At 39.3% G+C, this 24,344-nt stretch overlaps 1 protein-coding gene across 2 annotated transcripts in view; it reads right to left on the reverse strand.

Annotated features, from left to right (window-relative positions):
* dpyda.1 (dihydropyrimidine dehydrogenase a, tandem duplicate 1) overlaps positions 1 to 24,344 on the reverse strand; it is a 152,168-nt gene that overhangs the window by 86,611 nt on the left and 41,213 nt on the right. Inside the window, exons 4-8 of one of the 2 annotated variants that reach the window (XM_053630367.1) lie at positions 17,690 to 17,777; positions 16,170 to 16,331; positions 9,067 to 9,263; positions 8,449 to 8,530; positions 7,583 to 7,670 (exon numbers count right to left, since the gene is read on the reverse strand). In XM_053630367.1, coding sequence (XP_053486342.1) covers positions 7,583 to 7,670; positions 8,449 to 8,530; positions 9,067 to 9,263; positions 16,170 to 16,331; positions 17,690 to 17,777 — 617 coding nt within the window. Of the gene's footprint in view, positions 1 to 7,582; positions 7,671 to 8,448; positions 8,531 to 9,066; positions 9,264 to 16,169; positions 17,625 to 17,689; positions 17,778 to 24,344 lie in introns of those variants that run through there. The other variant, XM_053630375.1, reaches the window with a different exon arrangement.

The following is a 24,344-nucleotide window of genomic DNA, read 5'->3' on the forward strand; positions in this document are numbered from 1 at the left end:
CTGTAGTAAAAACACAAATAGCAGCTGTAATAAAATATATATATATATATATATATATATATATATATATATATATATATATATATTTCATATGAGCAAAAAAAATAATGAACTTACTAAACGATTAAACTGTCTGCTTCCACTACAATCATAATATTCTTTGTTAAAAATTAAAACATATTCATGTGTACAGATAAACCTTCATGCTCATTGCTGTAGAGAATGCATGCTCCCCGTTTTTTCAACTCCCATCATGAGAACTCCCTTCGTTTTCTCACTTTACTCTTTTGGCTTAAGTACAGCTTGCTTCCGATGCTCCTTTTCCCCTATGTTCAGCCCCTGTATGTTTTCATTCCTCTGTTCACAGAGAAAGCAGGTTGCCTTCCTCTGTCACTCACACTCACACACAGTATCAGAAATCCCTGTGCCACTCGTTCTGCTTCAAAGATCTACTCTGCTCTGTATACTGTCATTAACCTCATCACACTACCTTGTCATTATCCTTGTGGTCTAGAAGTAAGCAATATTTAAATACAAGTTTCAGAAAGCTTCTGATTTGTCATAATCTGTCATTATCACTTCCGTTCAAAAGAAACAGATGTTAATAAGGCTCAATCTTGGGCAAAAAAAGATTTATTTAAGAGGTGTTTTAAAAGCAGCAAATACAGATTATTATCTAATACAAATTCATTCCAAACCTGATTACAAAGTCTTTTGCAAGGAATCAAAATTTTCTAGCGTAGAAAGATGAGAACTGCAGGAGATGCTTTTTTTACCTGGACAAAAAGCAGGAACTCGGCATATCGAGCTATTAAGTGATTGAGAGAGGAAAGAGAGAAGTCTCTCCTGTCAAAATCAATTAGTTTTTTTTTTCTGCATACACTTCGGCGTTAATTTGATTTCAAGGAAATGCCCTGGCAAAGTTCTGCATTACAACATGCTTTAATGGATTTTATTGTCTCTAATTCTCCACTCGGACACTTTTCGCCCAATTTCGTGCACATCATGGAGGCGTGTGGCACGTTAGCATGATGAATCCTCCCTCACGCTGATCTTGTTAGGTTCACATTCCTAATTTAGCCATTTTTTTGGCTTGGAGGACATGGCCAGGATGCTTTTCAAGAGATTAATGCATACCCCATGATTAAGAAAGTTACACTCATTATGCATGAAACTAGTCATTAAATCATACAGTAATTAGGTAGCCACATTTCATCAAGACAAAATCACACCTTTGCCATCATCAATAACACAGTAATTAGCGAGTGTTTCGAAGTTAGTCGCACCAAGAAAAGCCTGCGTTTCTGTTCCCAAGGAGTATCATTTATCAACTACCTAATCAGTCTGCCAACCCTGCTAGAGGTGATGTATACTGGACAACTTCCATAGAAAATGTCTAAGATAGAATCTACAGCATATGTCAATCATGGGCCATATATATGAGTAATATTGCTGAGAATTCTTACTGCTGTGTAAATGAACTACAAATGCAACAGTGAAAAGAATGCTACAGTGCGCATATAAACGAATGACCTGTTAATAAGCTAGAAACTTCTCGATGTTAAAAATGATTGTAAAATAACAGATATACCAGTCAGTGATTTTGAGTTGATCAGTTTCAAACTACAGAACAGTTCGAGCCATATTTATAGTACTCAATATTGATAGGAGCATGCTTATGTACAATTATACTTCAGGCGTGACAGAGTTCTCTCTTTACATGTTGTGTATACTCGATAGCACACTTCCTCTGAAAGAAGCTGTGCAGAAAAACTTCTAACACATTCTCATACATATAAAATGGCCAGCGGCGCATGAGTAACATGAACAAACAAAAGCATCTGCAACTTCATCATGGCTGACTTCCTCTGAGCACACTCTTTATGCTAGTGCAGAAGAATCCAGAAGTTATGGCACATTAACCTTTCCAGTCATTTCATCCTGTGCTGACAGGTAGGATACTGCATACTGCTATCCATTAGCGTTCCCTGCCAGGTACCAAAAAAAAAAAAAAAAAATTCAAGGGGGGAAAATAAATAAATAAATAACAACAGAGGGAACCTAGGCAGCATGCCTTGACAAAGCAGAATTGAACAAAAGCGTGCCTGTGTGTGACAGCTCTTTTTGAACGTAATGTGTCTCCATTTGTCCTGAGCTGCATGGCGTTCCGCTTTGCACTGACTCCTGCATGGAGCCACGCTGCAGTAGGCATGCGAAATGGCCTCTTTCTTTATGAAAAATCAAAAACAATAAATCATCTGTTGGGAATGCTTCACTACTGTGCAGGCCCTCCATCCTTAATCATGCATTATCAGCGAGCATCAGTGAGAGAGAAATGGAACAGGGGGATCTAAGCTACTGTCAGCCACTGAGCATTCCCTGACTCCTCTCACCCTTATGAATTGCACAGAGAAGAACAAGCAACCAAGGCCACTGTGTCAAATAATGCAAAGTCACACGAAGTGCATTAAGATTTAACATAAATAAAGACCTCACAGGCAATAAATGCCCTCTTTCTGACATATTCATTAACCTTGTCTATCGTAAAGAAGGGCATTCCCAAAGAGAACACACTCAGATAATGGCCTTTCCTCCCTTTTGTATAGGAGTTAATCAAAGTCACACAATTTGTGCTTTTTGATAAATACAAAAATGACTGTGACTCTCGGCTGTCTCCTTTAAAGAAAGATTTCAAAGACGTTCAAGACAGGTTTTTGAGGCAAAATCATATAGCCTTATGAAATGTAAAATCTATTGACTAATTTGAAAGAGTAAGTAATGACCATGGAAAGCCCTGAGCAGCTATTGATTGTCCCGGTTTTTGAATAACCATGCTTTCATAATTATAATATCTGACATTTGTTTAAAACATTTCTAACATTTGAAACTTTGACATACTCGATATAACCTTGCTTTTCATGTGCCTTTGTGTACAGATCGACTCATCTTCCCATTTCCACTCCACAATGTTGTTAATATTTTTTCGCCTTACTTCCCATATTTCATTTATATAAAAATATAAATAAAATGATGTGTGCTGTACTGCCCCTGCTCATTTTTATTATGCATGCAAATGCCTGAAATACTGTATATATGCTATTAACCCTGGGTACTGATTTTCTGAGCAGCACTGCACCGAACTGCTTTTTGTAATTGGGTGCTTATAGATTTATTTACATTTACATTTACATTTATTCACTTAGCAGACGCTTTTATCCAAAGCGACTTACAAATGAGAAAAATACAAGCAAAGCAATATATCAAGCAGAGAACAATACAAGCAGTGCTACCATACAAGATCCATTAATTGAATTCCAGAAGAAGCAAAGTGCAGAGTAGAGGTGTAAGTGCAATTTTTTTTTTTTTTTTTTTATTATGAGTTGGTTAGGTGTTCATGGAAGAGGTGGGTCTTTAGCTGTTTTTTGAAGATGGTGAGAGATTCTGCGGTCCGGATTGAGATTGGAAGTGCATTCCACCACTGAGGAACAGTTAGCGTGAAGGTGCTGGAAAGGGGCCTTGCGCCATGCGCAATTATTTTATTTATTAATTTATATATTAATAAAACAAAAGAGAATACACATCTTGGCACAATTTTATTTTGGCACAATGCCATTTTGTACGTGTTAAAAATGACATGTATTGCCTCAAGAGTATAAATGAAGGATAAAAAAAACAAGTTGATGATGCAAAAATCTATTTTTTCCTTGATCTTTTGACATATAAGCGGTCATTAATGTACCATTAAGACGTCCTGCAAGGTTCATAGTTTAATACGTCCTTCTCAGTACAAAAAAAAAATGCATTTATTTAACCAAGCCCCAAAAACAGCTCGTTTGGATGTGGCGGGATTGGTGACATTACATAGGGAAATAAATTTGCATATGACTGCCCCTAAAGCAAGACACCGACACCTACTTTTACATCATCACACCGTTGGTGCTTGTGTTATGGCAGGGGACATTCATAATTAATTCATAGGTAAAGATGTTAGCTAATCATAGCAGTGGGTGGTTACATTGAAGTCTTAAAGGTAAAGGACACACAAACTGATCGTTTAAGCTGGAAGGTCAGAGACAAGGAGGAAAAAGCTAATAAATTATTTATTTTTTTAGGTTTTATGTGCAAAAAACTTTACTAATATTATAATTACACCTCAGGGAAGATAATAAAATAAAAATAAAAAACATGTCATAACACCTTTAATCAAATGGAAGCAAATTCATGGCAAAAAAAAAAAAGTCCAGCAGGCACAGACCATTACGTTCAAATCCACACAAATAAAACTTTATTACAGTTTACAGTGCAACCCAGCGGTTAATTCCATCTTTTAAGCAACTCAACCTCTGAGTCAGCTTCTTAAGCCTATAGCCCAGAAACAATTCTCTTATCGGCCTCTCTCAAACAGCCTCCCATTTAGCCTACTGCCAGGAGGAAATTTGCATGCCAATCCATTGTCTGAGAATGACATTTAAAAAGCTCGTAAAAGACCGGTGTGAAATCACAGAAATTAATTGCACTTTTTAACGCTTAACAATTAACACTCTGCATTTTCTTTTTCTCCACAAATTGAAATTCCTTTACATCAGTTTGCTAAAAAAAATAAAAATAAAAATTCCAAATATGGCTCACATAAACATCCCACCACAATTAATACGTCATGTTCAGAAGCAATGTTCATTCAACACAATGAATTACAGGGGATTCATATAGAGATTTAAAGAGAAATCACTGCATAATTACACCTCTCATTAACCTCAATAATTTGTTAATGTTTTGAATTAGTCGTCAATGTAATGTATAAATTATTTACAGATAAACATGGTCTTAACATTACAAATCTGCAGGAATATGTGTGACTAGTGCAAAAACGTACAAATTCAGGTTCAGGTCAGGACTAATAAAGTTAATGCTGTGAGACTATGATGAACTATGATGAAATGTGGCAATTGTCAAAATATGACATTCATTCCATGGGCATTTGCACATTCAGAATGCAACTGCTTTTAAAAAAAATGATGCCATGAGCATTTTGTAGGTCACCAAGCCACAGCAAAGGCAAACATGCTCTTCATTGCCAGAGTTAAACATGTCTCTATTTAATTATTTTACTGATAACATTAATAACAATAATGATAGATTCGTTGCTAATCTAGATAGAAATCTAGGCTAGCTAGGACTGGTAAGAACATTGCTATGTTTGCTATGTGTGAATTGTGTGAGCTTTTGTTTCCCCCAGGATATGAACACATGAGGTGCTCAGGCCAGTGTTTTTTCCGAATTTTTTTCATTTTTTAATTTTTTTAAAGGAAACTGGTGATGAAGGAAGTTTAGAGATGTTATCATTTGAAATGCATCACAAAAAGCCTCAGTTGTTTATTTTAGTGGATAAGAAGTATACTGTATATCTGAGGATATGTGGGATATCAAGATGACTTCCTCTGCCTAATGAGAAAGCAAGTAAAAAAAAACATGGAAAAAAACCCCAACAAAACAAGCAACAAAACAGAGGCAGTATAACAGATATAAACTAAACTCTGGACTCTACTGGCATAGCCAATATGGTAATCAGAAATTGATTCAGAATGCCAGAGGTTATATATTATGTAATGTGCTATTTTGAGGTCAGCACATAACATAAGAAATACAGAAAGAAACTCTTATTATAAATTACAAACCCGAAAGACTGAGTGCACTACTAAGTGCACTGCTAATACTACTGCATTTTATTTCTTTATCAGAAAACACAAATTCACTCTACTAATTATTCATGAATTGCTTATTATTATTTATCAGTGGCCTTACCAACTTACCAAACCGATCACTTGCTGTGCGTCATGCATCAATGGACAGGGACTACCATCAGACCACCACAGCAATACAGCAGTGACATAGTAGCAGCATGCTAGTGTTTGTTGTGATGCTGGGTTTTTCTAACAAATCAACATCACTGCTAGGTTTAGAAGCAGCAAGCCAACTGAAATTGTGCATGGACCTTCTATCTATTCTCTCAGTTTTATTCTATCTGTTCTTGAATATCTAAAATATCTAATATGTCAACATGGTAAGTCATGTGGCCAGTAAAAACACATACTGCCTACAAACATAGTGTCTAATAAACTCTACAAAGTCAGTGTGACGGCTGTGGTGAGAATGGTTGTCAGGCGGCAGAGACAGATACACTTGCAGGTGTTGGCTTTATTTAAAAAAAAAACAAAAAAAAAAAACAGGGAGACAAATCCAAAACCAGGCACAAGGTCAGGTGATCAGCAAACGGACTTAATAGGGCACACACCAGAATCACAGAACCAAAGGACAGAAATGAGATCATTATCCAGAGAAACATGAATAATAAATAGACGTGTGTGTGTGTATGTGTGTGTATGTTTGAGTCCAGGTGTGAGTAATCAGGTGAACTTGAGAGTGACGGGCAGCAGGTGGTTTAGGGCCGCGTCCAAATATCTACTACTCTACTATACAGTAGACGAAAAGCAGCACGCCAAAAGGAGTAGTATATGAATTCTCAGTATTCATAAAACAGTAGGCGGGAAATGCCCGGATGACCCTACTACTTCCACCGAGACTCTGCAGTATGGAAGCAAGACACACTGTGCTATCCCATGAGGCTAGTGCGGAAGAGCTATCAGAATCGAAAATGGCGGAAGACAGCACATCGGCTCTTTTAAAATTGTAGGTCACATGATGGTGCCAAGGTGGTGGATGCAGTGCGTCCGGATTGTATTAAAAAAAATATAAACACACATATACTGATCAGCACGTACTGTATCAACGACCGAGCAGTAGGTACCAAATTGAATGCAGTAGGTATTGTCACAGTACGCCATTTCAGATGCAGCCTAGATGGTATACTTCTTAGTGGCCATGTTTGTAGGCCGTAATGTTCTATGGGAAGTTGAGACTGACGTCGATTCCAGCATTGACACGACAGGTTCACAATAACATGTAGTCCAGGGTGGTCATTCAGTAGCCTTTTTTAATTGACGGACAGCAGGCTACAGAATGTATGCATGTATTTATGTATGTATGTATTCATTTGCTCATCAATTACTATTTACTATGAACTATTATTTGTCACTAAAAGATCAAATAAAAGTTGTTAGGCTGTTGGCCTACCGCATATTCGCTCCTACCTGTATGCACAGACAGCACAGAGAATGTTATTACTGGGATTTGTTAATAAAGCCTGATGCCTGATGTCTTTGGGACAACAAGTGAGAGCAGTGAATAGCTCAGTGGGGGGCAGACAAGAGGGACCTGACAGGCGTGCAAAAAGCAGTGGGTGAACCCAGTATGTGCTGTTAGGTTAGCCTGGCTGGACAATGAGGAGTGAATGGAGTTCCCAGCAGAGTCTAAGCTCTGAGGGGGAGCCATTGGGGAGCAAATCATCTGCAGGCATTCGCACAAGAATGAGCCACCTGGTCTGTAAACTGCTTTCAGCACACTCATTTATTCTCACTTTGTGTGTATGTGTATGTGTGTGTGTGTGTGTGTGTGTGTGTGTGTGTGTGTGTAGGCAGACAGAAGCTCAAGAAGAGAAGTAGTGCAAAAAATGTGATAGACTGACCAATTCCAATGAAGACAGCTTTGTATCCCTGCTCTTTCAGTGACTGAAGTGTCATTCCATCTTGGCCTAGTCCTTTCCCGCAGACGATCTGATGGAGAAAGGGGTCAGTGCACAGCATATATTGAGAATAAAAACTGGGTCTTCTTAGGTTAGACAGAGGCTAATAAAGGTGCTAGTAGCATATCTGGTCATATCTGTATGTCTGGAACTAGAGGGTATGTTTGTAACTCCTTACAAACCAGTCAATATGACTACGAGACAACCTTGAAGCGCAGAAGGTCTGTTTCTCCCTCCCCTTGACTTTTTACTGGAATGGCGGGCATGCAAATTTGTTATCTGGTTGCCCCCGTCCCGGCTCGCCTGCCTTTGAGCAACTTGGAGAGAAAAAGCGTTTCCTGTGCGAGATGAATGCTGAGCAGGTGTGCAGGAGGAAGAGGACTATCGATTGCCCTTTCTCACCACAGTGGCATTCAGGGAACAGACAGACAAGCAACCCAGCGCCAAGACCTGCACAGACTGCCGCCTGCCTTCCTAATGCAGCTTTTAATTGTTCTTTATTAATGCGGCTGACATTTGGGCTGCTGATCCTCCCTGAGACCTGTCACCTTACGTAGCCTCTGATGTGACTAGGAAAGAGGGGAGGAAGGGAGAAAAGAAGAAAGATAGAGAAAGTGGGGAGGAGAGAGAAAGAAAGGAAATGGAGGAAAGAAGGACGCAAAAGTGTGAGGTGACGTCTATGAGAGAGATAGCGTGTGCTCGTGTGTGTGTGTGTGTGTGTGTGTGTGTGTGTGCACATGAGAGAGAAGAGGGAAAAGAGAGAGACAAGATATTCAGAGGTGTGTTAGAGGTGAGATGTTGCTCATTACCTTCACTCCCAGGTCTTTCATCAAGTCCAGCTCAAACTGCACCACCTCATAGGGCAGGCGGAACTGAGGGATTTCTGAAGAGCTGGGGAAAAATGAGAAAGTCAAAAAAAAAAAAAAATAAGAGAGGAAAGGAAATAAGGAGAACGAAAAAGGGAAGCAGCAAAAGAAAAGCTCGAGAGAAAAAGAATGTTAGTGGTAGAAGATTAAAAAATAGAGCACACACACACACACACACAAAAAAAAGAAATCCCTTTCAGCACACAGGACATTTTCCTCTGTTATTCCATTTGATGTTTCAGAGCTCTGGAATCTTATATTGCTGTCAAACTACAGCCCCTCATTGTAATTCCCAGCAGCTACTGAACCTCTAAATCTGAGACAGATATGCGCAGGAGTTCCACTAACCGTCAACAGGATGGTTGGCGGGAAGAACATGAGAGTAATTGATAATCCTGTTCCTTCTCAGCATTTAAAAGATGAATATTCCCAATTACGAAGGCCATTCATGAATTATTCTGACCTTATGAACATTCTCCATATCGATCATGCCGATTCTGCACCAGATCGGTAACAGACTACGAATGCAGAATCTCAGTTCAGAATTTTTTTTTTACCCACCTCAGTCCACCGGCATACTTCTCCTTCTCAAAAATGGTGATGTTACTGTAACCGAGACGGGTGAGGAACGAGGCGCAGCTGATGCTGGCGGGGCCGCAGCCGATCAGAGCGATCTTCGAGTGGTAGCTCTCAGGCATCTGCTCAGGAGGAGGAAGGTCAGGCATCCTCACCTGAGGAATGCCCATCTTACTGAACACCTGCAAACACAACACACGCACAAACCCATGCATTTACACAAAGCTACAGAGCCAAACGTTTGGACACAGCTGCTAAAAGCAGTTTTTCTTTCTTTTTACTATTTTCTACTATTTTAGAATAATAATGATGGCATTAAGGGATACAGAATTATGCAGTGACCAAGAAATGTGTTAAACAAATCAATACGACTTCATTTTTTTAATTCCTAACTTTGCGCACACACATCATCTCAAGCAGATCCATGAGAGAGGCTTTTTAATAAGTCAATGCATTTGGATTCAGAAATACATTTATACATGAGCATTAACTCCTATATTTTTTACAGTCCCCTCCGAAACTATTAGAACAGCAGGGCCAATTCATTTTTTTTTTTTGCTATAGAATGAACTCATTGTGGGTTTGAGTTCAAAAGATGAATATGAGAAGAGAGTTTAGAATTTCAGCTGGTATTCATATGTAGATGTGTTAAATGACACAGAACATAGCACCTTTTGTATCCGACTACCCAATCTGCAAGTGAGCAAAAATATTGGAACGTGTAACTGATAGTTGTTTCTTGTTCCTTGTTCCCAGGTGTGTCCTGTTAGATTGATTGTTTAAACATTAAATAGCCCTGAACAGCTACTCTTGTTTTTAGCCAACACAACAATTTGGAATGTCCTGAAAAAGAAAGAAACCACCGGTGTACTGAGCAACAGACACTGAACTGGTCAGCAAAGTAAAACAACAACAGTTGATGACAGAAACATTGTGAGAGCTGTGAAGAAAAACCCAAAAATAATAGTCAGTGACATCACCAACAACCTCCACAGGATAGGGGTGAAGGTCACAGTCTGCCATTTGAAAAAAGCTTCAAGAGCAGAAATATAGAGGCCATGCCACATGATAGGGATAAATTCATACATTTAAAATCAATATGCTGAAGTTATATATTTCTGTAAAGCTGCTTTAGGAAAATGTCCATTGTTAAAAGCGCTATACAAATAAAACTGAATTGAATTCAAGATGCAAACCATTCATTAGAAGTATGAATTAGAAAGCCAGGATGGAATTCGCAAAGAAATACATATGAGCCACAAGAAATATGAGCCACAAATGTTCTGGAACCAAGATTAACCTCTATCAAAGTAATGGAAAGGCCAAAGTGTGGAGAAAGAAAGAATCTGTTCATGGTCCAAAACATACAAGTTCATCTGTGAAACATGGTGGCAGAAGTCTCATGGCTTGGGCTTGCATGGCTGCTTCTGGAACAGGCTCACTAATCTTTATTGATGATGTAACTCATGATGGTAACAACAGAATTCAGAAGTTTACAGGAACATTTTGTCTGCCAATTTACAAAGAAATGCATCTAAATTATTCGAGAGTAACTTTATCAAGTTATAAAATGGAACATGAACGGAGAAACCCCCCACCCCACCACCAAAAGAAACAACAAGTGAAAGAGTCTGTGATGAAAGCCTGGAAAAGCATCACAAAAGAAGAAACTAACAATTTGGGGATGTCAGTGAGACACAGGCTTCATGCAGTTATTGCAAGCAAGGGATATGCAACCAAATATTAAGTGTTACTTTAATTTACAGTACATCAAGACTTACCTGTTCCTATACTTTTGCTCGCCTAAAACTCAGGTGGTCTGATACAAAAAGGTTCTAGGTTTTATGTTGTTTAATACATGTAGATGTAAATACCAGGAAATAAAAGCTGAACTCCTAAACTCTCGTCTAATATCCAGCTTTCGATCTCAGACCCAAATGTCTTTGGTGTATAGCACAAACAAATGAATTGGCCTTGGTGTTCCAATAGTTACGGAGAGGACTGTATTCGTCTTAGCAACACATTTAAACCTTTAGCCAACACATTAAGCCTTTAGCCAAAATGTCTATAAGACAATTAAAAATATATTTCATCTAGTGTGTCTACTTTTTTGACTGGTAAGTATATGTTTCCCATCTTACACCATAACGTACAACATAATATATAACAACACTGTAATGCTGTTTTTTTTTTTTTAAATAATTATGCATAAAATCGCAAACTGGATTCAGGAAACAGCATGACTGAGGTATCCAGGAAACAAAACTGTGATGATGTCTGAACATTTGCCTGTGTGGTGTTTTGCTTTCAAAAGAAAAGTACTTAGAGCCAGCATGACATTTGTGCATTTCATTTTGCTACTGTCTCACTGTATGAGCAGAACTATAGAAGTAGGAAAAAAAACTCGTTTATTCCATGAGTAACCATATGAAGACATCAAATGATGATAGCTAAGGAGATACAGAAAGAATAAGGCAAGTTATCCAAACAGGCTTTAATGAGAAGCCTGTAGCGCTATACCCATTAACAATCGTAAAATGAGAAGGCTAGCACTTTGTCTTCTTAATAAGATTATCAAGATCCATACATACAGGCTTGCATTGTTAATACAATATTATGCCTGAGCAGGCAACATTATAGGTGATATTAATTTAGTTATTCATGAATCTCATGAACTGTGAAGCCCCAAATTGCTGCATGACAATGCATTTCTAATAATCCCTGAGAGCGCTTTAGAGGCCCTTCCTGTTATTGCTGCTGCTATGAAACAAACAATCCATCAATTCAAAACACAATCTCAGTTTTATAATTCTCCTCATCATCTAATTGAAACAATGGACTGCAAACAGCACCTGACAAGCTGTGTGGAATAGGCTCAAGGGCTCCAAGTGCAAGCAGAGCTGATAATAATGACTTCCTCAGATCTATGTACTTCACTAAGTATGTTTCCGCAGTAGGAAATAGCATGTATATCCTCATCTTCAGCTACATCACTCCTAATTCCCAATTCTTACTACACATCAACAGCAGTACTGACAGCCACCTACAGAAGAGAGATCTATAGAGGAGGGTGGTATCTGTGGACAGACGGTGACACCAGGACAGACAGATATAAACAGACCAAGACAGACACACCAAGAGAGACAAACAGACAGGCAGGCAGACAGACAGACAGAGACAGAACAGGACAGAGAAAGACTGACTAGGAGAGACAGACTGACAAAGACAGACAAAGAGAGATGGGAAGACAAAAACATACACAATGACAGACAGACATAGACAAAACAAGACCAACAAACAGACAGACAGACAGATAGAAAGACACAGATACAAAACGACAGACAGACAGACCAAGAAAGACACACCAAGACAGAAAAACAGACAGGCAGGCAGACAAACAAAGACAGAAAAAAACTGACCAGAAGAGACAGACATAGAGAGACAAACATGATAAACATGGACAGACAGATACAGATAAAAACAGACACAGACAGGCAGAGAGAACAGAACATATGGATCAGGACAGATGGACAGAGACAGACCAAGAGAGACAGAGACTGGAAGACAGAAAAATATACCAGGACAGACAGACAGACCAAGACAGAAAAACACAAAAAGACAGACAGACACAACCAGACCAAGACAAACAGACAGACTGACCAGAAGAGACAGGCAGAAAACATACAAGAAAAGACAGACACATTCATACAGACACAAATAGACGGACAGACAGACAGACAGACAGACAGACCAGGAGAGACAGAGAGAGATGGGTAGACAAAAACATTCACCATGACAGACAGACACAGACAAACCAAGAGCAACAGACAGGCAGACACAAGTAATAATCTAGTCCAGACAATTCACTACAAAGATTTTTCACTAAAACCATGTGTGAAATGAACTCTCAGAACTGAACTCTTAAATTGCCTAACGCTACTGACCTTTACTAAAACTCACATTTTGCATAAAAATTCAAACATTTCCTGACATTTGTGGCTGAATTTATGGCGGCCAATCTGATGTTAAAAACCAGTAGAAAACTGTGTTAAGAGCTTTGCTCTGAGAGAGGTAATAATAATAATCGTAATAATAATAATAGTAATAATAATAATAATAATAATAATAACAATAATACAATAATAATAATTACAACTTTTGTATAGCACCTATAAAAGTTGCTTCTCAAAGTGCTTTACAGCAAAACAAACACAGCATGAGGCAAAACACAGAAAAAAAAATAACAAATCAAATAGAAATATCATACGAAACAATCAGTTAAATTTTATTTTATTTTTTTTAAAGAATTATTAATGACTATATATTACAAGAAAAACTCAGAAGTCAAGCAAAGGCTATCCTAAAGTAAAATGTTTCATGACGAGATTTTAAATCACTTCGTGACTGTGCTTCCCTAATCTCACCCAGGAGAGAATTCCATGGTTTAGGGGTACAGGACGAGAAAGCCCTGTCTCCCATGGAGCGAAGACGTGTATGAGGAACAGCTAAAAGACCAGACTGAAAGGAACAGAAAGTACTGGTAAGTACAAAGTTAAGAGCTCGGCCAAATACTGAGGAGCCAGACCATGCAATGCTTTATACGTCAGCATAAGGATTTAAAAATCAACTCGGTACTCGACACCGAGCCAGCACGAGGACTCTAAAATAAGGACTATGTGATCACATACCCTAGTACGAGTCAGGATCCTAGCTGCCGTATTCTGCAGATATTACAGTTTATTGAGTGTGGATTTAGAGACTCCAATGAGAAGAGCATTATAGTAGTCGATGCGAGAAAAAACAAATGTGTTAATCAGCCTTTCAGAAACAGAAATGGACTCGTGTAAGCGTGCAATATTTCTGAGATAGAAAAAGGAAGTTTTGACAGTGTTCTGCACATGAGGGTCAAATGTCAGACTGGCATCAACGTAGCCTGAACAGCCATGGATACATCGTTCGAGACACGGGCGAGAGATGAAGAGAGGCTGCCTCAAAGCTGGCTAACGCGCTCAGCCACTTGCACACAGAAAGGTTGTACGCTGCCCACAACTGAAAGGATGCATTGACTTTATCTTTGACTGCAGCCATGCTAGAGGAACTACAGTTGAAAAGAGCTGGGCAGTGATAGCCCTCTTCCTGGTGTTATCTAATTATCAGCTTGATAACCAGCCTGACCTCTCACATTTAAGGAGAGAGGAGCTGCCACCTAGAAAGAGATGTCTAATAAGTCATGGCAGGGGTGGGTGGCAGGAGAGAGGGCGCTTTCGTAATTGTGCCTTTTATTCTTTAGGCAGTAATGAAACTGTACAGGCCAAAGTCTCTCTCTTTTTTTTAATCAGCTCAAATGGTGCCTGATAGGTGGGAGTGTCAGTTCATGAAGGTTGGGGCATACCGAGCTGCCATCTCAACTCATCAACTTATTAAAAAATATATGGCAGTGTGAACAACTCATTAAGAAAAAAAAAACCTCTCAGCTAAACTGCAGCTCTACGGAAAGAGAGTTTAGCCTTATCATACTGCTATAATGCATCAATAGATAATAGTGAGCAAATATTATGATATTACACTACAAACTCTGCCTTTTTTTTGGCACGGTTGGATAACCAAATTGCTTTTTGTTTTTGTTTTTGTTTTTTTAACTATGTTTGCTTAAACACCAGTTGTCCAAATGGGGAATCGGTGTGAATGAGCCAGTGTGCCCTACTGATTACAATTACACAACAAGATCACAAAGAAAAAGCAGACAAGGGAAATTTCACATTTCTCCAACAGGTCAAAAAATCCACCAGATTTCATACTGATATGTATATGAATCATAATTTATTCATTTCCTTAGATGAATCTAGGATATTGTCTGTCTTACTGAAATCCTTTGAGCCCGTTACTTCCTTCTATAGATAATTCGTTAGGAGCAGGTAAAGCCTCCTTAGCAGCAACCCTACAGGATGGTGGGTCAAAGACAGAGATCCAAACCCACACACAGTATCACTGACATTTTCATTTAATTAGCAGTTACCATGGAACTAAATAAAGCCCACTATGACAATGACAAGAACAGATACCCTGATTATCTCAGAGCTGCATCATGGTAGAGGACACCTGTAGTTCCAATCATTATTCCACAGGAGAAAACAAGGCGACAGATGATCAAACAAATTCGACATACAGCAGTTTAAAAACCTCAAGGTTTACAATAAAAGCTGTCATTGCTGATAACAGTCACAACACACAAGGAACAGCCAATGACAGTAAGCAAATCTCTGTGGAAATCTATTTATGGTAGACCAAAGCGCCTTAGCTGCGCTGCTTTAAAGTGAAGCCCCCCTCCCTGTGCCGCCCTGCTCGTTTTCTTTTTTTTTTTTGTTCCTTCCTTCTAAACATTAAATGGAGATCTGACGGTAAATCTTCTGTTTTAAACATGAAAGATCCCCCTTGCTCGGTTTAGCTTCTTAATGCCAACATCTTAATAAAGCCATCAGTATTGGCAATGACGTCTGGTGTGTGAAGAGCTGTTTTCCTCGGGCGCCTAGTTTCTCGGTCTGTTTTTATAATAGGGGGATTTGATGTTTATCACAGAAGAGGACTCAGCTGCTGAGAAAAGGCACAGGAAAAATTACAACTGTTATGGTAGATGGTGACAGTCACCGTGCACCCGAGCTTCTGTTGCGGCCATAACAAAGGGCTGAGAGGCCCCATTAATACAGCACGCGTAGATCGTGCTGTCGCTCCATCATGGCTTATGTGAGCTAAACAGAGCGGGGAGAAGTTACTGCTTGTCCAACACTGAGCTACTGCAGAAGCCGGCTGTAAAATACGCTCTAAGGCAGAAAACAGGAGCATAACTGGCATCCGTACGTTTTGAAGAATCAATCTCTCACTGCTGTTGAAAGTTACTACCTTACAGAACACAGAAATATTGTTTCTCACATTGAAAAAAAAAAAAAATCATGTTCACTTACTTGAAATGCTAAGCTCTGGCCTGTTGCATTGGGATCTGAGACCAGTTAGGAATATGAAATGCACTTCATTGTTTTATGTAGATATTACGTGAACACATTGAAAAATTCGATTATTATTTTTTTGCCTACCTCAACAGCAAACTGCTGCAGTCCTCCAATGTTGATGGGCCCTTCCTCCGAGGCGTAGAGGTTACAGCCACCCACACACAGGTCTGAGGTGGGACACACCATCCCACATGTCAGGCCCAGCGGGTTGTCTGACAGGATCGCCCTCGCTGCCCCGTAATAGTTCTACAGAATAAGCAGATGAACACTCGTGCAGAACAAACACACCAACTCAGGTCTGTGAAAACGTTGCATGCCGTGAAATCATCAAGAATGCTGCATTGTCAGTAGAGGATTTCTAATACAGTAGAAGAACAGCAACTATAGTGTTCAGACATATTAAAAGGTAGCAAAATAAAGAAATAGCACTGCCCTTAGACGGCCTTGAATCAAAGCTGACTAAAATGTGTTTTTGAAATTTGACAAAATGCATTGAAAGGCACCAGGCTTTACTGAATAACAGTGGGTTCCAGGTGGCATTTAGCAAGAGCATTTTCCAAGGGCTATTTCATGTTCATTATATAAGTTGATCTTGAGCTTTAATGGTTGACTGATGGCTAAATGTGCAGTGCGAAGCCAGTAAGAGACCTGAAACGCTGCATTTCTCAAAAGATTGTGAAGGTCAAGTGTGCGAATGACAAACCATTTTGTTCAAAGCTTTAGTGGCATTACATTAAAAAAAAACTAAAATAAAATAAAACTTTATTAAAGCCTACGGTTCAACGTAGGGGGTTCGTCTGCTTTCTGTAAATTTCTAAAATGTCAAATGTCCCTCTTTGCCAGAATAAAAATATTTTAAATAAATATTTATCCGTCTAATAATGAAAGAGTTCAACACAGATATTCCTACACTGCCGAAATCATCAAGCTTAGCTGAAGAAATAGGATGAAATCCTTTCACACCATTCGCTTTCTTTTAAATAATGAAATTCAAGATATGAAAAAATAGAAGGGTAATAATTTATTAATTTTGTTACTAAACAGAAACATTCTTGGGGCTATTTGGGATTTAATATGACAATTAAAATAAAAGTAGAAACCCTTAAGCGATGTAATGTTAAATTAGTACATTCACAGTTTTGTAAAACTTTTGTTTTGAATGGTGAACTGAGACAGTGTGTGTGTGCGTGCGTGTGTGTGTGTGTGTGTGTGTGTGTGTGTGTGTGTGTGTGTGTGTGTGTGTGTAACCAACTCTTAATCCCAATCCCACCCTCTCTCCCACACTTATTTTTTTGGTTAGTATGCACCCATAATAATTCCCCAAATATAAACAAATCCAGATGAAGCAGTTACTGATGATGAATGAATAAACCGTGTAAGCAAGCTTCTGCATCCGATACACTTTAGGTTAATAAATGTGGCCTTTCTTTGTTGCGCACAAGAATAAAAACTGACTCCAACATTATTGCTGTGTCCCGCAATCCTGGTGCGCACCTCTAAACTCAGTTCTGCTTCAGGATATTTTATTACTGAGGACTGCTGTGGAGAAAACAGCAGGCAATTAGTTATTTGTAGAATATAAAATACAAAAACCCACTGATTACCTTGTTAGAGATGCTGGTGATAAAAGCCTTGATGTCGAGATTAGTGGGGCAGCTCTTCTGACAAGGTGCATCTGCACACCTTAGACATCTGTCAGCAAATAGAAAGCAGAGAGCATATAGGCTGTGACTATTCTGTGTGCTGTACATCACAATAGCTTTATTTAGTGTTAAAAATAAAAATAAAAACCCAAAAAAACGTCCTGGTCTACTCGGACTATGAAGAGGACACTAGGTCAGCACCATGAGGAGATACCGGCACGATCGAGCCGCTTACTGCGTCAGATTGGCCGTTACTTTAATATACAGCCACACTGCTTGAGAAAAGAAAATGTCCAGCTCCATCTCCTGGGGAATCATCTGACGGCGAACGTATACGGCAGCTCAACATCGGCATATTGTTGACAATGACAAACAGGTCTGCAATGATAAATACAATAATTTGGAGAGGGATAATTAAATATTCATGGCCGATCAGAATGGATGTTTTGCCTGTGGTCGTAAGCGTGTGTGACAGGAGGCGTGCGGCAGGGAGAGCCCCATTCCTGCTGTTGGCATGCACTCATTAGTTTACACATTTAAAAACACACACAGCTGTTTGACTCACTACACTAATGATTTCAGATGATGTAGCACCAATTTGGAACAGAGCGTTCTCCTTTAGGGTGAGCAGTCAGGAAGGAGAGAGGGAGAGAGGAAGAGGGGGAGAGAGAGAGAGAGAGAGAGAGAGAGAGAGAGACATCATGCTGAAGAAAGGATTTATAGACTGATAGAGAGAAAAAGCAAAAAAAGGGGGGGAAGGGGGTGAGGATAAGGGGTAAGCATATGCAAAGAAAGAGGAGGAGCAAAACCTGTTCCGTCAGATTGTGGACACACGCACACACACACACACACACACATGTGCACACACACACACACACATGCAACACAAAAGCATACACTTCAGCTGGCTGGCTGTAATAATCTCCCGATGCTGGGAGCTCAGTGCAGGTTAAAGTGCACAAGGCTGCCATTAATACCACTTATCACAGTGACAGCAGGGTAATTACCACAGTGCTGTGGCCAGGTAGAGAAAAGCGGGGACAGGAGTCGCCGCCGCACAGCATCACGCACCACCATCGCTATGTTTTATTAAACCTGGGTGGTTGATCATCAAGTGACATTAGTGTTGATCCATTTTCCTTATTTGACAATAAATTATCCTTGGCCTCTGGCATAATGGATATTGCAGCAGTGTTTTCCTGCGAGAAAGCTTGAGCCATGCTGAGTCTCCGCCGAGGAGCACACACGCTGTTAAAGTAAGAAAGCTGGGCTCTGAGGATGCTGGCTAGTGTCAGGCCTCTTATCTCCTCCAGCATGATTAATACGGAGGGTACACACTGAGCAGCTTGGGGAAGATATAGAGCCATAACCGCATAAATATTTCTCTCTCTCTCTCTCTCTCTCTCTCTCTCTCTCTCACCAACAGTCAGTTATAAAGCTTGTCTCATGTTGAACAAGTGCATTATTCAAAATTTGTTGAAACTGGACCACTGTAGTGTATCATGCATAATATTGATGACCTTAAAATGAAATTTTGTATCGTTCAGAGCTGGAGTGTGTGAAGCCATTCCCAAGCAGGTCAATGGTACAAAAACATTCATAAAGATGAGATCTCAGAGATTGAAATGAAAATGTGTGGGGGCACCTTCAGTTGATTTGTGGGCTTTTTGGCTCTCTTTAAAAAAAAAAAAAAGAAAAAGAAAAAAATAGCCTGGAATAAACAAAGCAAGTGCAAAAAACAGAAGAGGAAAAAACTAGATACATCAAAATAAAAATAACTATTACACAATGGCCATGGAGAAGAGTCCCATTCCTATTCACTCTCTTCTTCTTTCTCTCAAGGTAACATTAAATCTACTGGGTATAGACACATTTTAGGTCCTTACCTATCTCCCATGGCCAGTAGCCCAAGTGCTTAGCAAATGTCAACAGAAAATAATGTGCACACAAAGGCAATCTTATTTGTTCAAGAATTGCTCTAGGTCACAGCAATTGAAGCCGGCACGGCGAGCCGCACTCCAGAAAAGAGCGTCTCACTGCGGAGTGCATTAGCTAGAGCACCTCTGTTTTGTGCTCTAAAATGCAGTCAAATAGCTCGATGTACACATGCTTTTTCAATGCATTCAAACAATCATGCAATAAGCATTGCGGAATATGAAGGAGCTGTTGATTAGCCGAACACTACAAGCTGATTTTTCCTTTGCCTTTCTTTCAGGCTCTCTTCTCGCTCTTTTCATATTTTGGCTTGACTAATAATCAAAGGCTTTGATTGCTTTGTGCGATGAGTGGAGGTTGTACAGGCACTCATTGTGCGCAGGTAGCTCATTTATTATTCACTGTTTCTATTAAGGCAAAGGAGTTTGCAATAGAAAGCAGAATTCAACGCGACAAAATCCAGCCATAGAGGTGCTGCAACTGTAATGATTGCTAATTTTTATGAATCTGCTGTCTCCACAAGTAGTCGGGTCTATTCGTTCTTCGTTTGAGAAACTAATTATTTTATTCATATTCTTTGGGAAATGGAATCCCCTTATACTTAAAAGAGGTTCACGGTATGAAAAAAGTGTGTCCTAACTGGATGCACACCTGAAGGCACAATCACACACATTGTGTAATGTTTGATAATGCTGCTTGAAAGAGACTTGTATAATATTTGCCCTTGTTATACAATCATGGACATGATAACTGGATTGAATTCAATGTTGAATAAACTCTAGTTAAATATACATTATAACCTTGAGAATGAAAAAAAAAGTTATTATACAAGTTACTTGAACTAATGATCTTTTGTGAAGTCACTCAAATGTAATAGAATTTTGATTATTAGGTAAAGGTGTTCAGTTTCATAATTATAAACATAACTGTGTTTCTTTCAAAGATATAATAATGGCTTAGTGGTTAGCACGTTCGTGTCACACCTCTAGGGTTGGGAGTTCGATTCCCGCCATGGCCCTGTGTGTGTGGAGTTTGCATGTTCTCCCCGTGCTGCGGGGGTTTCCTCCGGGTACTCCAGTTTCCTCTCCAAGTCCAAAGACATGCATGGTAGGTGGCTTGGCATGTCCAAAGTGTCCGTAGTGTGTGAATGTGTATGTGAGTGTGCCCTGCGATGAATTGGCACCCCGCTCAGGGTGTATCCTGCCTTGTGCCCCATGCTCCCTTGGATAGGCTCCAGGGTCCCCATGACCCTGTAGCATAAGCGGTATAGAAAAAGGATGGATGGGAAATCAGTGTTTGGTTATCACACCATTATCATATATGCCATATTTTCTATGGAATTGTTACTGCACTACAAATGCTGCACATAAATTCTTTAAAACATCTGCACATTTTGCTTCACCCACACATTATTTCTTGCTAATCATTATACTGAATGGTCTATAGCTGCTGCAAACTACCCTGATGAATAATCGGCTGCATCTTCTGTTGTGTGGGAAAATGTTTGGTCTTTACAGGCTCATAAGCTTTGAAGGATTTTCTGCAATTTCCTAATATTCCTCGAAAGTAAAAGTTGCTAATACAGAGTGTACAAAAGTATGATCTGTAGTTTATTCTTTTCTGAAATTCAGTGTAAGTACAATATAGAATTTGGGGCACAAGGGTTGAATTGGATTAGATTTTATTAGATTAATAAATAGTAAAAAAAAAAAAATTGATTAATTAATAGATTATTAAGGAGGAAGGTTGTCTCTACACAATAAATAAGTGTGAACAAGACACCTAGATATTGTGTAAGTATGCTAAAACAGGGGAGGTGCCAGTTAAAATGCCATGAGCTAATTCTACTACTACTAATTCTACTACCAGTACTACTATTACTACTACTACCACTCAGGCACTCCAGGAGTTCGCTTTTTTTTTATCAGAAATTAATGCAAACTCAAGCAAACACCACAATTTTCGGAGGAGTTTGCGATTTTTCAAAATGACCACAGATTTTCGGAAGATTTTGGCCAAGACACATCATGTGACGTCATCACAACGCACATACAGCCAAAGCCCTCTTTGATTCACATCTGTTGAACGTGAGTACAGCTAAATGGGCTGTGGGCTGTTGAATGAAAACAGTACTTGGCATGTTGTAAAGAAACACTTGATAGACTGCTTCATGATGGTCTACAAACGACCATCTAAATAAAGTATAACAAAGTAATGAATACACTGACTATTAAGCTAAAAGGCCTACATATCCTGATTGCTAACCTCTGGTCAATCATAATTACAACTTGGATCTTTTAACCCTGCCCTTTAGATATTGAGCTAATTAGCATAATAAACAATATAACTGTTACTTCTACACATTTTCTCGAATCTTCATCAAAATGGCTGAGATCATCTGCAGTCTAAGCCTGACTCAAGTTATCAAATGGATTCACATGTAACACAATACCGAAGCTAGAAAACTATTTCCAATAACCACACTAGGCACTACAAGAAAAATGAGACTGTCTCATATGCTATTTATTTACATAAATACAACAATGACATCTGTTTTTAAAGCATAAGATCCACTCTCATGCTTTATATAACATCATTGCACTGTACTTCACAACTCCACACAAGTGCTGGTAGTGCTGGTGGTAGACGCAGCTGTGGGCCTGTGTGTAATGATGTGAGTGCGGCTCGGGGGAAGACGGCCAATGTGAGATTACAGCATGCTCTTGGGGTTAGAACAGCACCCGTCACAACTGTCACTGTCTTACTGACCCTCATTGACCACATGACAGAGCCAACAGCTGCACACAGCAAAGAGAAAGACACAGAGAAAGACAGCAAAACCTGAAGCGTGTATATGAAGTGTGTGCATGTGTGTGCGTGTGTATGCAAAAAAGCCTCAATCAATAACATCCATAAATGTTAAAGAGGATAAGTGCATACTAATCAAACACTCTTAATACAAAATAAACGAAAACTATTAACACTAAATAAAAGTTGTACTTTTAATGCTCACTATGATCAACAACTGCAAGTACATTATTTTAGAAGTTAAATATAAACTGCTTTGTTTTCTAGCCTAAGAAACATTGCTAGAGTAATAAATAGTTGCTGGTGTGTGGATGAAAAGCCCAAAGCCTAGACTCCATGCACATATGTTGGGGCAAATATGGTGGTAAATCTAATTAAAATCAATAAGACATCCACAGAAATAGTGTTGAGTAACGGTATTGTGATTTATATTCCTCAAGCCATCCATGGTCAGGAGCCAAGGAAGGCAAATTGGCCATGCTTTCTGGGTGGGAAGGATGGCATATTCTCTCTACTCTGTCAATCACAGCAACACCAGCCAATCATGGGTGTCTGCAAGCACGTGTATGCAGAAAAGGGCAGATAGCACTTTCCTCCAAGTGTGTTATGCTGCTCTTTGTATGAGAAGCAGTTTACAAAAGGTTGTTTGGCTTCATGTATCTCAGAAGAAGCATGTGTTATCATGTGTTCGAGGCAAACTCCCCGCCTACAACCAGTGATGTGAAATCGCGATGACTGCTCACACTGTGAACAGTGTAAAGTCCCACTTCTCTACTTTTAAATGAGTTTACAGCAGAATTGGCTTTAGATCGGTTAGTATACAAACACAGTATTTAGTTAAATCTACAACCCCAATTCTGAAAAAGTTGGGACAATATGGAAAATGCTAATAAAAACAAAGAGGAGTGATTTTTAAATGCACTTGACATTTACATTTGTTTACATTTGTTTACATTTACATGTATTTAAACAAAAAACGTACAAAGACAAGGTATTTTATGTTTTATCTAATCAACTGCATAGTTTTTTTTAAAGTAAACATTTATTTTGAAATTGATGCATGCAACACGTTCCAAAAAAGTTGGGACAGGGGCAATTTAGGACTAATAGCGATGTGACAAGTTGAAATAAGAAGGTGAAGTGAAACAGGTGAGGCAATCGTCTAATCATAGTATATAAGGAGCCTCCAAAAAAGGCCTAGTCCTTCAAGAGTAAGGATGGGTCAAGGCTCGCCAATCTGCCAACAGATGCGTCAGCGAATAATCCAACACTTTGAGAACAACATACCTCAAAGACAAATCACTAGGATTTTGGGTATTTCACCTTCTACAGTACACAACATAATCAAAAGATTCAAGGAATCCGGTCAAATCTCGGTGCGTAAAGGGCAAGGTTGAAAACCACTTCTGAATGTGCGTGACCACTGAATGCACGTGACCAATGGTCAGCACCATTCGCCGCTGCATCCACAGATGCAAGTTAAGCCTTTATTATGCAAAGCAGAAGCCAGACATCAACACTGTCCAGAAGCACCGCCGACTTCTATGGACTCGCTCTCATCTAAGATGGACAGTAGCACAGCGGAATCATGTTTTATGGTCCAACGAGTCAACATTTCAAATAGTTTTTGGACAAAACAGCCGTGGTGTTCTCCAGGCCAAAGAGGAAATGGACCATCAAAGCTGTTATCAGCATCATGTCCAAAAGTCAGCGTCCGTCATGGTATGGGGGTGTGTCAGGGCACATGGCATGGGTAACTTGCACATCTGTGAGGGCATCATTAATGCAGAAAGATATGTACACATTTTGGAGCAACATATGCTTCCATCCAGAGCAGGACAACGCCAAATCACATTCTGCCCAGATTACAAGC

This window comes from Ictalurus furcatus, chromosome 1, assembly GCF_023375685.1.
Source record: "Ictalurus furcatus strain D&B chromosome 1, Billie_1.0, whole genome shotgun sequence".
Taxonomy (NCBI): Eukaryota; Metazoa; Chordata; class Actinopteri; order Siluriformes; family Ictaluridae; genus Ictalurus; species Ictalurus furcatus.